At 40.4% G+C, this 16,041-nt stretch overlaps 1 protein-coding gene across 1 annotated transcript; it reads left to right on the forward strand.

Annotated features, from left to right (window-relative positions):
* Window positions 1-9,432: 9,432 nt before the first annotated feature.
* On the forward strand, window positions 9,433-15,563 carry LOC134460120 (ubiquitin-like-conjugating enzyme ATG3). Its single transcript, XM_063212584.1, has 12 exons — window positions 9,433-9,538; window positions 10,010-10,051; window positions 10,146-10,195; window positions 10,902-10,972; window positions 11,327-11,434; window positions 11,558-11,607; window positions 11,701-11,800; window positions 12,712-12,746; window positions 12,933-13,088; window positions 13,241-13,368; window positions 13,764-13,832; window positions 14,843-15,563. Exons 1-12 carry the CDS (start codon window positions 9,467-9,469, stop codon window positions 14,922-14,924), a joined length of 963 nt encoding a protein of 320 aa, XP_063068654.1. The 5' UTR covers window positions 9,433-9,466; the 3' UTR covers window positions 14,925-15,563.
* The last annotated feature ends 478 nt before the right edge of the window (window positions 15,564-16,041 follow it).

Genomic DNA, 16,041 nt, shown 5'->3' on the forward strand with positions numbered 1-16,041 from the left:
CGAGACGGAAAGAAATTATACACTGATCTCTACACGAAGCCCACAGCGAGAAACTGCCTCTTGAGGGCTGATTCTGACCATCCTCTACCACTAAAGAACAGCCTACCTTTTAGCCAATTCTGTCGTTTAAAACGTATCCGTAAAAAACCTGAAGACCTAAATAAGAACATGACAACCATGAAAATAACTTTACAAAGAGGGGCTACAAAAACTCTGTTTTGAATGAAGCAGCTAATAAAATCAACGATATACCAAGAACAGGTTTATTAAGAGATAAACCAAAAAATAAATCTAATAGACGTGTAATATTAACGACTGAGTATTGCAGAAATGGTGGACAGTTTAAGAATACACCCGTCTCCAAAAGAGTTGTCGCCTATCCATCTGTTTGGAATAACAGCTAATAACCTGACTTTCAATTAATCACTTGGCTTCAGAAGTCACTCATATGAAAGCTACAACCCTCCCAAATGAAAATGTATGTACAAAAATAAATGTCATGCACCAAAGAAAGATTGACCCTTTATTTAACACAGACAGGGCAGATTTTCACAAGACAAAAGTTTTGTCGCCTATCGAACATAATGTGAAAATAAGCAGATAAGTAACTTCAAAACACTTCAAATACGCAGATCGGGTGTCATACTTAATCACTGAATCACTCTCACCTCTCCAGAAAATCAACTTTCGCCTTAGGTCTACGAACAGCGAATATGTCACCATCTCTCATTGAACTCCATTGATTTTCATTGTGTTGCTTTCCATGATTACAATGACCCTAAACATACACATAAGGCCAAAGTTGATTTTCTGGTTGATTGGTGTGCGATACCTCTTTTTCCTAAAGATGGTGATGTTGTTGTCATGATACTCATTTTGCCATGCTGCCATGGTGCCATGTTTCCTCCCCAGGGCCAGCTGAATAGTCAAAAGACAGAATAGACACTGACATTTGTATAGGGCTTATATATATGAAGAGTTTGGTTGCAAAACGGTATCCACCATTTTTTACTTTTGCATTTTATTATTGGAAATGACTGTTCAGAAGTCCTATCATCATTCTATGTGTTAACTCATTTTGCAGTGCAATGCAATGCCCAATACAAAAATGGCAATTTCCCAAAATTCTGCACAATGGATATACACCGTTATGCGATGAAAATCTTCATATATATATACACAGTATATATGTTTGTAAATCGAATATATCGTGTCCATTCCAGGGAAACCGTGACACTTACGAGATATTTTAGCTGGGCTAACTGTGCGCCATTGGACACCATCATGATCACACCAATTGTAGAGGCTGTGATGTACTGAGAAAGAAAGGCATGCCACTCAAGTTAAGACAATTCATTATTATTCTGGCCCGCGCAGTCATTTTAGTTGGTCTGCTAGATCGTTACAGTTTGCTTGAAGGGGTTTGGCTCACTAGGCTACAGTTAGGCTACAGTGGCCATACACCATTAATTTATAGTAAATTAGGACGCTACTGTTATTGTTACGCAATGTTGTGCATCATACGGTATTTAGGGCCCAGTGTAACAGTGAAGCTTGTCAATGATATCTGAGGCATAAATGCAATTTCGTTATGCGCTGTGGAGTGCTGTGTCACAATGACAGTGGGAGTTTCCCAGGTGATCTTTCATGTGTGAAGAGGGACCTGTATTATTGAAATATGGCTTGGATGAATGACAACCTTGACAGACATTAAAAGCCTAAAACCCAAGTCCAGTGTTGCCATATTGGGCGGTTACCCGGGCTACTTGGGATGGCCGTCTGCGGGTAAAAACAGGAAAAATTGGCCATTTGGAGTTTTTTCTGCAGTTTTGCGCCCATAGAAATCAATTTGCAATTTGTTGAAATTGGGCTGAATTTAGCACATTTTGGCATTTTTTGATAACCTTTTTGGGCGCAAATTTTGATCAGGCACATCTGGCAACACTGCCCAAGTCCACGCTAAGACTAAGGCTAAAACGTCTGCCTGAAGGGAAAGGGTGCTCAGAATGATTGAATTACATGTTTGCTCAGCCCCCAAGCAAGAAGATACATTTCTGTATAATATGGCCCCTTGATATCATTCATTACTCTGTCAACATCACAGTTAGATAACAAATACACACATTATTATGAAGCACTCTGCTTGATTCAAAACATATGTACTGTACCATGCACTGTAGGGGGCTATACTGTGTATTATTGTTATAATTAATATTCTTCTTATGATTAGAGCTATTGCTTATACATTAATTACACATATGAAATAGAGCAAATATAAATGCATCATATTCTTACTGAGACGAAGGGCCACCTTTTCTGTTCTTTGGCTCCATAGATACCAATACTGGCCACGAGTAATATTCCAAAACCCAGTAACCAAACGGGAGTCTGTATCCATGCAATGTACTGGTAGGCCTTAAAGAAAAGCATGGATGAAATATTATTCACCTTTATTGACTTTGTAACATGACCAATATGCAAATTGGGAATACGATACTGCAGGCCTATGTATATATATATTTTTTAATGAAATAAAAAAAACTTTCATTATCAAATTCAAGGAATGATGCATATTTACCCCATCAGCAAAAGTATTTCTGAGGTAGACATCCAGCCCAATAGCTACTAGGAAAACAACACCTGCAAAAATCTGTACATAGAGGCAAGATACGATTTCATACATGTGCCAAATGATCACACCAACATACATTTAAAATTGAACTCTGTGGTAGAAATTGGACATGAAGCTACCACAATTTATGCCATCAAGTCAGTTTCTTGAACATGAACAGATTAGTCATAGCCCATACTGACATATTTTATGTAGGCTAATGTTTTGAAAGACATGATCTCACAGTAGGTACATCATCATTAAAAACATTGCCACAGTATTTCAAGAACATACATTTAGTTCCAATTATTGTAATGTCACGTCATGACATGTAATGTAATCCCTGTAATGTAATGTAATGGATATTTAACATGGTTCTCACCCTACCTCTGTGTACCACCCGAGTACTGTGTGTACTGTCTGTATATAGCTCTAGAGCCCCCTGATGGAGCTAAGCGGAAATACATCACACACATACTGCAGGTCTGGATGTCTTGTCAGTGCCCAACGTGGGCCGCCTACCCAATGTAGACTCTTTGGACACTGCACATGCGCTTTATGACTTTCACGTTTTAAATGTTTATTTTGCAGCCGCCTGAACATGAACACAAAGGGAAATGTCATATATTTAATTTATACCTTACTTCATACCCTTGTTTTAGGCCTACATCAAATGTAGTATGTCGCTGTAAATAATGTGATATTGTGTTATGAATTGAGAGTTGGTTAGCTGACCAGTTGGAGACCTTTTTTAACGTTTCTGTGACTGTTCTGTATCTCATATAAAACCGAGAGTTTAAAACACTAATTGCCTCCTTTAGGCAGCTGCAAAATAAACAATTAAAACGCGAAAGTAAATAGTGAAACAATCGGTTCTGTGAAACGCTGTTGCAGAAAACACACGTCAGGGTACAGATCTGGCAATTCCTCTTCCTGACACGTCATAATGCACATGTGCAGTGTATTGTTTCAACATCAATGGTGGCTTGCATAGACAGATTTTACAATATATTGACTCTTTGGAGATTAACAAAAAACGTTTAAGGAATTTGTTGGTGGCAAGGACGGACAAATGGTGGATAAAGCCATGAAGGCGAAGCCAACACAACTACTTTGTAGTAGTGGAGCTCATGAAGCTGTACGAAACTGCACAGGTCGGGCGAGAGTCAGGCAATATAATATCAAACATCCTCTATCAGAGTAAGATACTTCAAGCCCTTGCATTTCCTGGATCCATGTGGTGTCAGGTGAACGCCCCTTTAGGAGACCCTTGGAGACTTTAGGTTAGAATGACTGGAATTCCCTTGGCAGTGTAGATGGCGGTAGCGCACATCTCATGCAAGCCGTCACCAAATGCCACAGAGAGAGAAGAAGAAGAAGGAGGGGACCATGGGCAGGGGGTGTTCACTCACGGAACTAGCTACTAGCCACAACTGGCTAACCCTAACCACGGGCCAGTGCAAAATGAATGGGTGTCAATGGAGTTTTCTACCATTATAATTTTTGTGATTTTTTATAATTTTTTGTCCTGAAATATTAATATTAAGTTCGAAGCTAGAAATAATAAGACCCCATTTGAGTAGCGTTTCGATTATTTTGCGCCACTAGATTATTATATACTGGGTCACAAAGCTCAATTTTTATGGGGCCAAACCCATAAACATTAGCGCAATGCTAGCGAGTACAGGTTGAAATCTTCTAACCTGCTGTAAAACTACACACCTGAACGATTTGTCAATACAGCCTATTGTTAAACAACAGTCAAAGTGCTTACCAGGAATGTTTTGTTGATAATATTTGTGACTGGAAATCGCAGTAGCAATGTATTTAGCATATGTATTCCCCTTTCCATTCCATACATTTTCCCACATGAAGGACTGACCTACGCTCGCCAACTAGCCCCTTGACCTTAAGGGCTATATTTGAGTGTTTTTGAAGTTTTGCACAATGTGTACTTAAATGGTTCCTGTGCCTGCATACTTTGACCTATCATGAAGTGGCTGGTGCCATTTGACAGTAGAGACTCTGTAGAATCCTCAGGAAGTGACAGGAAGATGTTGTGATGTACTGCCAAGGACTTACAGGGGTTTGAACATCTTTTTTTTCTGACAGGCGGTTTTAGAAACTCTTGGAAATTACTACATTTCAACAGTTTAGCTGATACATTTTGCCTTGGAAACAAATTTGATACTTACTCACAGGTCTACAGAAGCTGTTTGTCAAAGTTGATCTTTTTACATCTATATATGACCTTTCTCAAGACAATTATGTGTGGATATGCACATGCGTTTTGCCATATGTTTTATTGTAGACCTGATTAGTCAAAATGCACCCCACAAATAAGGTCTCACTGTTCAAGAACAGTTTGAGCTAGAAGCCTCATGATGGTCTCAAATGAAAGCTTACCCCTTGAGGTGTTCTACAGTCATCTGACTTAGTTGGATATGCCTTTTGGGTAGTATTACAGAGATGTTACTGTACAGTACTGTACGGTACTGTACACTATGTACAGTAAAAACATGGGAAGAAAGGGGCATTCTTGAGCAGATTTGAGATTCCTCTGTCTCTGGGTGTAACACAGAAGAGCTATATGACTCATTTGAAAACGTGGACTCTAGACTATCATTCAGTCTTTGAATGGAGTTTCTAGCTCTTGCTTTGAGGGAGCTGCAGTCATTCAAAGCAAATGAGCCAACACAAAGCTGCGTAAAACAGGACCTGCCTACTTCTCTTCTAAGGCTTGTCTTTCAGGGTAGGAATGTCACAGAGCCACTCCAGTGGTGCCTATGTAATCAGCAGGGTCTGGGGATCATGTGGAATACCATTTATCATATGAAATATATGGAAGTGTAGGCAAAAACAGCACAATTCTTGAGAAAAAAAAACGTGATAGTTTTTTCCACAAAAAAGTGGTTTAGTTTGAGTGGAGTTGTACAACTTGTGGTTGAAGTAGAGTAAAAAAAAGAATACACTTTCATAAACCTTGGATTGTAACAGACATTTTGAGACCATGATGATAAGGATATGTTCATGTTTGGATGTCCACTCATCCTAGGAAGGTAGGGAGACATCAGGCGGGGGGTGCTTGGGGGGGTCAAATTTGAAAGGTGACATTGTGTAATAAATTGATGATAATGCACATGAAATATGTTCATATCCCTGTATAGCAGTGATAGGTGTGTTCCTGAGATTCTAAGCTTTCCAATGATATATAATGTTCCTGGGTTTATTACACCACCTGGATTTTAAACAATTGCGGAATGAAGATCAAGTTCAAGTTCAAAGTCATTCGGGTCGCCCCCGGGTCGCCTGACAGTCAAGGGGCTAGTGGACAGTGGACACTCCATAGTTACTGCAGTATGCATGCAAAGCTAACTGGCTACAATGGGAACCAATGAGACTGAGCCTTCTCCCTGTTAGAGATTCTCTGCCACAGACATCATATAGGAAGACAAGATGCGTCGTCCACGTTCCCGTCATGCAAGTCGAACGTCCACGCATGGCGGCCATGTTAAAGCAGCCTTCTGGCTCAACCAGTTGCAGTGAGTTTTGGGTCTTGTACACTCTTCAGATGGCCATAATTCCCTCAAATTTATATCGATTTTCGAAAGGGTTGGTTTTTTATACAGTATAAAAAAATCCAAACGAAAGTATATGTTGATACTGCATAGTGATGCATATTCACATTATTATTATATTATATTACATTATATTATAATGTTCATAGGTCTAAAATCATGTATAATATAATTCAGTAGGCTTATTCGGGCAATTAAATAGATCCCATAAACAAATGCACAAAGTAATCTTTTATATTTTCAGTAAAATAACAAATAAACGTTCACTTGTGGTTTACATTCTACTTTGGTTTCGACAGCTCCACCTTGTGAAAAAAATGAGTCGTGACGCTAAAGCCATCCAGATAGAATTAACTTGTTGCGCTGTAGGCTAAATCTCTCTTCCAGTACGTCATCTCTGTCGTCTATAATTTGATGCAATGAATATATCCATGCCGTCAACGTAATGCACAGCAATGGTTAAAATGTGTATTTGCTGTAGGTCTATCTAATTTTTAGGACAAATAGGTTAAGTGGGAAGCATAGGCCTATTACTCTCCTGGGCGTTTTACCCCAGTCTACACGTAAGTTTTAAGGAGCCCTACCATTTATAAACACGTGTCAATATTTCAGCGAAGCAACAGTATACATTTTCAAGTATCCCAACGTTTCAACTCTTCAGTTTACTTCAGGTGTAACGGAGGGTCTGTGGAGAGTTTAGGCTTCGCTAATATGGCCGACCTGTGCGGACGTGCTTGAAATAAGCGATGACGTATCTAGTCTTCCTATATGATGTCTGTGTTCTCTNCCATGGGGCACCTAAGTCACGCCCTCTACTTCCTGGTTCATGGGGCAGGGGGAGTCAAAAAATAATTACTGGGCTTGAAAATGAGTGTTTTTTTGACACCAATCCAAACCTTGGACCTCCACCTATGCACCACAAATCCAAAAATCACTCATTTTCAAGCCCAGTAATCATTTTTTGACTCCCTCTGCCCCATGAACCAGGAAGTAGAGGGTGTGACTTAGTGCCCCATGCCCCCTCAGCAGACCCAAACTTGAGCACACTCCTTTGCATTGGGTGGACGGAGTTTGGGTTATCTTAACTCTAATAGACGATGTTTGGTAATATGCAATGACTGTGAAACTTACCATGTATACAATGTTCAGCCTGATGAAGAGCCATCTCAGAAGGCTGTCAGTGTCTACCATGATGGGAGGGCAGGCAGTCTCTGGCGGGAGAAGAGTGAAAGAAAAACTCTGATGGACATCTAAAGTAAAACTGAAAAGGAAGCTCTCATGCTGAGGCCTATGCTGCCAAGCGAAAAACCCCAAACCCTTATAGGCCGTTGACGTCGAGATGGTTTGTGGTTAGGGATTAGGCCCAATATTTTCCGCCAACCGGGAAGAGATTAATCCTTTAGGCCTAGAATAGAATTAGGCTCTACACTTCAGAATAGCTGGTTTCAGTTGTTAGAACCAAGCGATTGATCGTATGTAAATGTCAGTCTTATCAATAAATTGGTTTATCCTGATTTTTTTTATAGGCCTACATAGCCTAACATGCCACTTAGAGGTGACCCTCATTTTGAGTACGTGTTTAAAGACTGACTTTTGAGGGGCCCAATTTTTCGCCTAGGGCCCCAAAATGACTAGATCCGCCCCTGGATATTGTTTGACCGGAAGGGTACCTCTGAAGTGTTTTTATTTGTAAGTTATTCGTATGTGTTTATATAGCTCCTAGACTTTTCATACGTTTCAGGTGACAGGAAAAAATGCCAGGTTTAATGGAGATTAGAATTTCCCAAAGCGATAATTGAACAATGTATATTGCCTGGCCATCACTACGATTGTTTTTTAAAAACCTGTCAACCATATCATCATTTTCTTTCATCTATCCATTCCAAGTTTGTCATGAAAAAATGACTCAACGTTAGGCGTAACCAAGGAACGGTGATGCAAACAACCGTATACGGTTATTATAATAACACAATGAGCGCCTATTAGCCAGTGCTCTTGACAGCATGCGAAGCAGAAGAATATTTAAAATAAATAAATAATAATAACCGATTGAGAGATTAATGACGGCGAACAGGGATTTCCAATAAGACCAGAGAAAGGTGCCTATATGCTGACCATCAACCAGAATAAACACATGTATGCCGTGCGATTGTTCAAGTCCTCAAATCTGGCCAAATTCATTAAATGTCGCTCACTATGTTTAAGACTAATTAAAGTTGTGTAATCGAGATGAGCAGTGGCCACAAAGCCCTCTATGCGTTGGCAAAGAGCAAGGTTGACTTACCTTACCTGTTGCGCACACGATATTGCGATGAAAAAAAAGGTTGTCTTTAAAGAATATTTTGTGTGACGTTCTGGAGGGGTTGGCTTAGGGCAGTGGTTCCCAAAACCTTTCTGCTGGGACCCACTTTTGGACCCAACATTATTTCCGCGACCCAGCAACATAATAAGTTCCAAACGTACCGAACATTTTTTTTGGTCTCATAATATTTTAATTAGAATTTTACAGGAAAAGTAGATAAGCTGTACACTAATTGATGTAGGTCTACAAATGAATACCATTGCCAAATTATAGAATGGTTCGGCATAGGCCTATTATGAGAAGGAAACATATTCTGTCTCAGATGGTGCACTTCGGGCAGCACTGTTTCGGTGCGTAATCAATATGCCATAGCACTGAAGCATGAACACTGAAATGCAAAAGTGCTCAATTTGAGATCCAGATCAAGTGTTGATGGGGGGATAAGGATAACTTATCAGGATTCAACTTCCCATGAGAAAGAAAAAGAACATATTTAAGAGTGTAGCAGACCAGGGAGGGGTGCTGCCGGGCCTGTTACCCCTGTCATCTCACATCCCAACTGTTAACACACAACCTTTAGCCTACAGGTCAGTGGCTGCATATAATTCTTTGACTTTTATTTTGAATTACGCAGAGACATGGTCAGTCATCGGCTACTGCACCAGACCGCCCAACGTCTTTTCTGAATTAACTGCAAAGCAGATAATGCTACATCTTTGCAGCATTAGTTCTACACACGTTCGATACATTCCAACATTTAAGAATACCGTCCTGCCGCTATGCCTGCCTGGCCCTTGGAACCACAGATGCGCACGGACGCACGAGCCATGAATTACGGAAGTGCTGGTCAGATGACAAGTCATGTGATCTGATGCTGACAAAGTCAGCAACAACTCTGGCAAAATATCAGAGAGGTCTCTTTTTCTGTTTGTGGAGAGGGATAACAGCAAAAATTGCGAACACTTTGCTGCCAACATGCAGAATGTTATCAATTCCGTGAAAGGCACGGCGTTGGGAGTGGCCGAGTTCCTGACACCCGTTCTAAAGGTAAATCAATAACCGAGCTAGCAAGCTAGCTAAGTTGTATCGCTGCCACAAGAATTGCGTTTTTATGAGTCACGGTTGAAATTACCTTCACGCTTAGGTATTGCAATAGCACGGTATCTGAAAATCTGGAGTATAGATCGCCTTCTCTTCTATGCATGCCAGGAGGGACTATAGAGGTACGACGTACAAGTAGTAGTTCTACCCCCGAGATCTCACCGTATGTTATGTCAGTGTGACATGTTTGTAAGCTATTCAACTGTGATAGAGCCTAATAAATGATACTGTTGCACGGCTATTTCCGAAAAAATAGCAGTTATGCATTTACCGTCCGAAGTGAAAACATCTGGAACCATATTCAATACATCAAATTGACAGACAGCAGTGCTGTTTTGGGTGGTCTGTGGGTAGCCTACACGTTTAAACCGAGTGTGTCCAATATGTTTTCCTCATGATATCCTTCTTTGCTTGCAGGAATCAAAATTTAAAGAAACGGGTGTAATAACTCCAGAGGAGGTGAGATTTAAACACTGCCCTGTCTGTCTGTGACCATGAAGGGAATTGATACAGGTCAACTCTCGCACTTACTTAACCTGCTTCTGTTTTGCAGTTTATTGCTGCTGGTGATCATTTAGTTCATCACTGCCCGACATGGAAATGGTAAGATGAAAATCTGCGAGTTTGCATGGCCGTCTTTTGATTCTTAAAGCAGTTATGAGTAATCTGTCCATTGGGTTTGCTCTGGTGGTCTGGTGTATGGCCTTTTTTCTCTCCACTGCTGGCCTTCAGCCAGCTTGCAATGCATTCCGATTCACAATCAGTAGGCCTACGCTGTGGTACATATGGAGTAAGCAGATTGCAAAACTGGTTAGAAACCCTCTTGCATATCCAGTGTTTCCAGCAGAACATTTGTTAGTCAAGGTAGGTCAGCTGGTATTGCACGTCTCACTGTCATCATTAGAAAGGCTGTGGTTCCAGTTTTATATGGAATGTGACATGAAAAATCCCCAAAATAGCTTAGTTTGTTGAAAAACAAGTTTAGAAGTTATACTTTATACATCTTTATTTTTTTGGGGTGGGCTTATCAAGGTTGGAGGTGTTTTCTTCTTCGTCTTCTTTTTTGTCAAGTGACCGCCTTTACTTACAAGTGCTGAGGGAAACCCTGATATCCATCACCTAGAACTAGGGTGTCTGAACAGTATTGGTTGGAGAATGTGTTGTCATCTTCCGTTCTCATCTTTTTACCTCTATGTCACAAGTCATTCTCTACAAATGTAGGCCTAAACCATGAAATTCCACACCAATGAAATATAATCTGTTGAAGTATGTTGCACTTCCTTATAACTCGCTTCCTCTCTTCGTTAAGGGCATCGGGAGAGGAGGCTAAAGTGAAGCCATACTTACCAAAGGACAAACAGTTCTTACTAACCCGCAATGGTAAGACAAGTCAGCCCATTTTAAATATCAATTAAATGTTATTATAGTGTTAAACAGAAGGTGCTAGTTGGAAGAAGTCATCCAGTTGCTAACAGTTAAACTGTGTATAATAACTGAATAAGAATCTCCAGTCTTATTAGTGAACATTCCTTTCTTGAAGTCATGTTTTGCTCGTGTACACTGAGATGGTTGTCATGAATAGTTTAGGAATTGATGGTGGTGGTTCATATTTATGAAAAAGATAACATTTGTGAATGGCCAGCATAAATTCTGTGGAAATGAACTACTAAAAATGACTTCATTAAACAATTCATGTTGTGCTCATGTTCACTGTGTTGCTGTGGGAACTGGCAGTGCCCTGCTATAAGCGGTGTAAACAGATGGAGTACTCTGACGAGCTGGAGGCCATTATCGAGGAGGACGACGGGGACGGAGGATGGGTCGACACTTACCACAACACGGGCAAGTTGAATTTTGGTTGTTGTCATGTGTGTTTATTTCACACCTTTTCGGGCTGAAATCCATTTGAATCCATACAGGAACTTGTGCAATAATTTGCATATTTTTTATTATGCTATTTTGCAGGTGTGGGCGGAATAACAGACGCTGTCCAGGATATCTCCCTCGATAATAAAGTAAATTCTCTCAAACTCTGTTTAGATACGTTCTACATCTGTGGCGATTGTGAGTTTTTACTGTTGCATGCTGTTTGTCTCCTTTGTGTTCAGGACAGCGTGAACATGAATGTGAAGGTGGGCGCTCGTGGAAACGATGGTGGGGATGATGACGAGGATGAGGATGACGAAGGAGAGGCTGCAGACATGGAAGGTATGCAATGGATAATGTTCCCATCTGGTGGGTACTACTCAATTGTTACACAGTAGTTGGGCTCATTGCGAGCAGAGAGCACTGATGATGGCAACAGCCTGAAATGTCTTCTCTACCCTGCTCTGACTAAAATAAAATAAAAAAACTCCTTGTGCTTGACCTTTGTGTCTTGTTTAGTGTGCAAACCTGCTTCAACCTTATACCTTACATCTTTTGGGTCCACGCATCTAGTTATTTTTCGTAACATCTAGAGCGCAACAATACCCATACCTCCTAATGTTCCCATCTTGAAAAAAATCATTTCGGGGGAGCGGGGGGGGGGGGTGGGGGGTGGGGGCGCTAAGCCCCCAACATTTGGGCTTGAATGCCCATGTGGACCCCGGTTCGAGTCCGGCCGGGGTCATTTCCCGGCCCTCCCCCGTCTCTCTCTCCCAATCATTTTCTGTCTGTTCTCCACTGTCCTGTAATAATAGGCCGGAAGGCCCCAAAAAATACTTTCAAATAAATAATAATTTGGGGCTTTTTAGTCTTTATTTAAATACTGTAGTATGTGCATGGTGAAGATGTGGACGGGAAACTGATGGGAGAGAGATGGGCAGGGTTGGGAAATGACCCAGGCTGGACTCGAACCGGAGTCCCGGTTTTAGCGCAACATTACATTCATTAATGGAATTTGTTTTGGATTACACCTAAATGGCAACGTCTTGCACTGCGTCTTAAGACACTGCATAAAAGTATATGAGAAAAGCTTGATTCACATGAGATTCCTAAATTTAAACGATGACTGAAATGAAAACTCAAAATCCCTTCATCAATAAAAAAAAATCACCACCCCTCTCTGAACTGATTGCATAATCCCATACTATATGACTGACGTCTAAAACAGATAACAATAATGTTCTTTTTTTCAGAATATGAGGAGAGTGGACTTTTGGAGAACGATGAGGTAAGAGATGGTATTTGTCTTTGTCATAACACAACATCTGCCAGTTTGGACAATGGCATTTGTTTTCGCAAGACTGACTACACTTAAATAGAATACAACATGTTACAAACGAAGTGAAATGAAATGGCATCTGGGATTAGATCTTATGAATGGCTTTGTATATGTTTTCTTTGCTCCTCCAAACAGGCCACCCTTGACACGACGAAAATGGTGGATACTACCAAGTCAAAAATGGAGGCAGGCAGCGAAGACGCCATTTTGCAAACTCGCACTTATGATCTCTACATCACATACGACAAATATTACCAGACGCCGCGATTGTGGCTGTTTGGATATGACGAGGTACTCAATCACAGGTCTAAAATCAGGACAAAATGAATATAAAATGGATTTTTAAATTACTATTATTATAATTATATTATTATTATTATTTTCAGCTTCCATGAACACAGTTTAACCATTCTAAATGAATAATCTCATGCCTTGCCCCTCAGGACAGACAACCCCTTACGGTGGAGCACATGTACGAGGACATAAGCCAGGACCACGTCAAGAAAACTGTCACCATTGAAAACCACCCGCACCTCCCCCCTCCCGCCATGTGCTCCGTGCACCCGTGCAGGTAAACTGGCATGCTGGTGTGCTGCCCATGGGCCTTTTTCTGACACCTTGTCTGACACACTGTCACTGGATGCAACATAAACGTGCTTCAAACGCATTGAAATATGCATAGACATAGTATACAGTGCATCCACATATGCATCCACTGTTTGTTGCTTGAAATTTCTAGTCACATAGTACTGTATATACCTGGCTGCTTCGCTTCAAAGCAGAACTCAGTCAAATTGAGTGTTTTTAGGAGTAGAAAAGCGCTATACTGATGTAGTCCCATCAGGCATTTATGGGAATACTGGGCCATTTAATTTCAAAGAGTGGTGGTGGTGGCGGCATTATATCTCATTCATATTCAGATTTTTAATTGTCGTATTGTTGATGTCCTGTGTTTGTGTTTCCTAGACATGCTGAAGTGATGAAGAAAATCATCGAAACAGTCGCAGAAGGAGGAGGAGAGCTGGGAGTTCACATGTATCCTTTAGTTCCTTGGGTTGGCTTGTTGTTGCATCTTGCCTACCATTTGTCACCCTCTAATGAATTCGCTGTGATGGGGAAACTTGGATTCTGATGTTGCAATCCAGTACCACAAATTCCAAACTGATGCACTTGCTGGTGCGCTATGAGAAGTGGTTTTGGGCCAGGTTAATCTTTTTCTGAAATTGTAAGGCATCTCCTCTTAGGCAGCCTACATCCCACATGACGAAAAAGACTTGCAAATGTCTAGAGCTGGTACTGTATTGGAACTTTTAAATCCAAGTTGCACATTGATGTTAATTTAACATTGTCTACAAAATAGTCACACTTTGTCTAAGATGGTAAGTTTTCCATAAGTTTCATAGCATGATGCTTCAGCCAGTGTCATTTCATTTCTTGGAGAGCAACTGGAGTGAAAAAAGTAACTCATGATATGCACTAGGTGGCGCCATCATCATCCTGTTTTACGTTTGTCTTTTACAAATCTACGATTATTTCTCAACCATTTTTTCACTCACGGCACCACGCTTTAAATGAATGAAAAATCCCAAGGCACCCCAAACGTTTTCTCTTTTTTAGAGTCATTAGAATGCACATTTTATCTGAAGACCAACAAATGCAAAACGTATGTAGCATATACGTACGTACAGTAGAATGAGTGCACGACCACACAAACACACACACACACACACACACACACACACACACACACACACAAACACACACACACACACACACACACACACACACACATCCACTACAGACTTAGAATAATGATGTGGCCTCAATTTACCTAACTGTGTGATAAAGCAAGAAGAAACATTTCACCATGTTTTAACATATTTACATATTTAAAGTTCATGTCAGCCTTCTGCAGCACCCCTGAGGAATTCTCTCTGCAACCCCAGTTGAGAAACCCTGATCTAACCACTGAGAAATGTGCAAAAAATGCGTTCCAGTTAAAAAAGCATGTTTTGTTTCTTCCTTAATTCCAAATCTCACATCAGGTATCTGCTGATCTTCCTGAAGTTTGTCCAAGCCGTCATTCCCACCATAGAGTACGACTACACGAGGCACTTCACCATGTAAAACCTGTAACCGCTGTACTTCCTCCTCTACTTCATCAATGATGTGGGTGTGGTCTTTGTGGCAGGCTCTAACCAATGGCGAGAGACTGAACTGGTGGGGGGTCTCGAAGAGAGTGATTAATGATAAACCTGATCATGTTAACCCGAAGAACGTGGTAAGCCTGCTGAAAGAGCCTGCAGGTTTCATTCAGTTAAGAAAGTGAGGATGCCAGGCTCTTCTATTAGCATAGCTCTATCCTGGTTTACCAAACCACATTCTTGGAATATCCCTCTAGAATGGATCAGTCTGGGGTGGGTGATTGGTTATGTGAGCCTTTTTGCATGTGTGATATGGATCTGTGTTCATTGATGACGTTGCTGCTCCTGTACTAAAAAAAAAACAAGCAAAACACCTGTACCAACAGCTAATGCACTATGTGGTGGTCCATCTTGCAGTGTACTCGTCTGTAATAATGTACATGTGTATGCTGTGGGTTTGCAAATGCCTTGCTCTGCTCTTTTAAACAAAACAACTTGCGCTCTGGTCATGTATCTGTCAAAACACCATTCTCTGATTTGTTCTCTTTTTTTTTTTTTACAAAAAATAAAGAAAAATAAATAAATAAAATAAAATAAGCGAAATAAATATTGGACTACAAAAAACTATATGCATTGTATGGAAATTGTGATCTATTATTTATCGGACATTCATTACCACAATATTACCAACAGACGCCAAAACCATAACCTCTACTCACACCAAAACGGTAACGGTGTCTGTTATGACCTAAATCGTGTTGAGTACTTATTATTTTGGTAACAAAAGTGTGTGCTGTATACAGTTTCATTCTTACCCCCAGGCTACTTTCATCTGCTGCATCATCCTATTTGTCTTGTTTAAATCAAGTAAAACTAATCTATTGTTTTTCAGTGTCCCATAGTACCATATTGAAAACAATTGTTTATAAATAAATAAAAAATCTATATATATATGTAAGTAGATTTGTTTGGGGTTTTACTTCATTCAAATTCACTCTCACACCTTTATTCGGTTCGCTTACTAAAGATTCTCTACTCAATATGGCCACTCAAAAGTTATTTTATTTTGTCAATGGGTTGTTGACTGTAGGGAACATAGA

The sequence above is a fragment of the Engraulis encrasicolus genome, chromosome 12 (assembly GCF_034702125.1).
Source record: "Engraulis encrasicolus isolate BLACKSEA-1 chromosome 12, IST_EnEncr_1.0, whole genome shotgun sequence".
Lineage (NCBI taxonomy): Eukaryota > Metazoa > Chordata > Actinopteri > Clupeiformes > Engraulidae > Engraulis > Engraulis encrasicolus.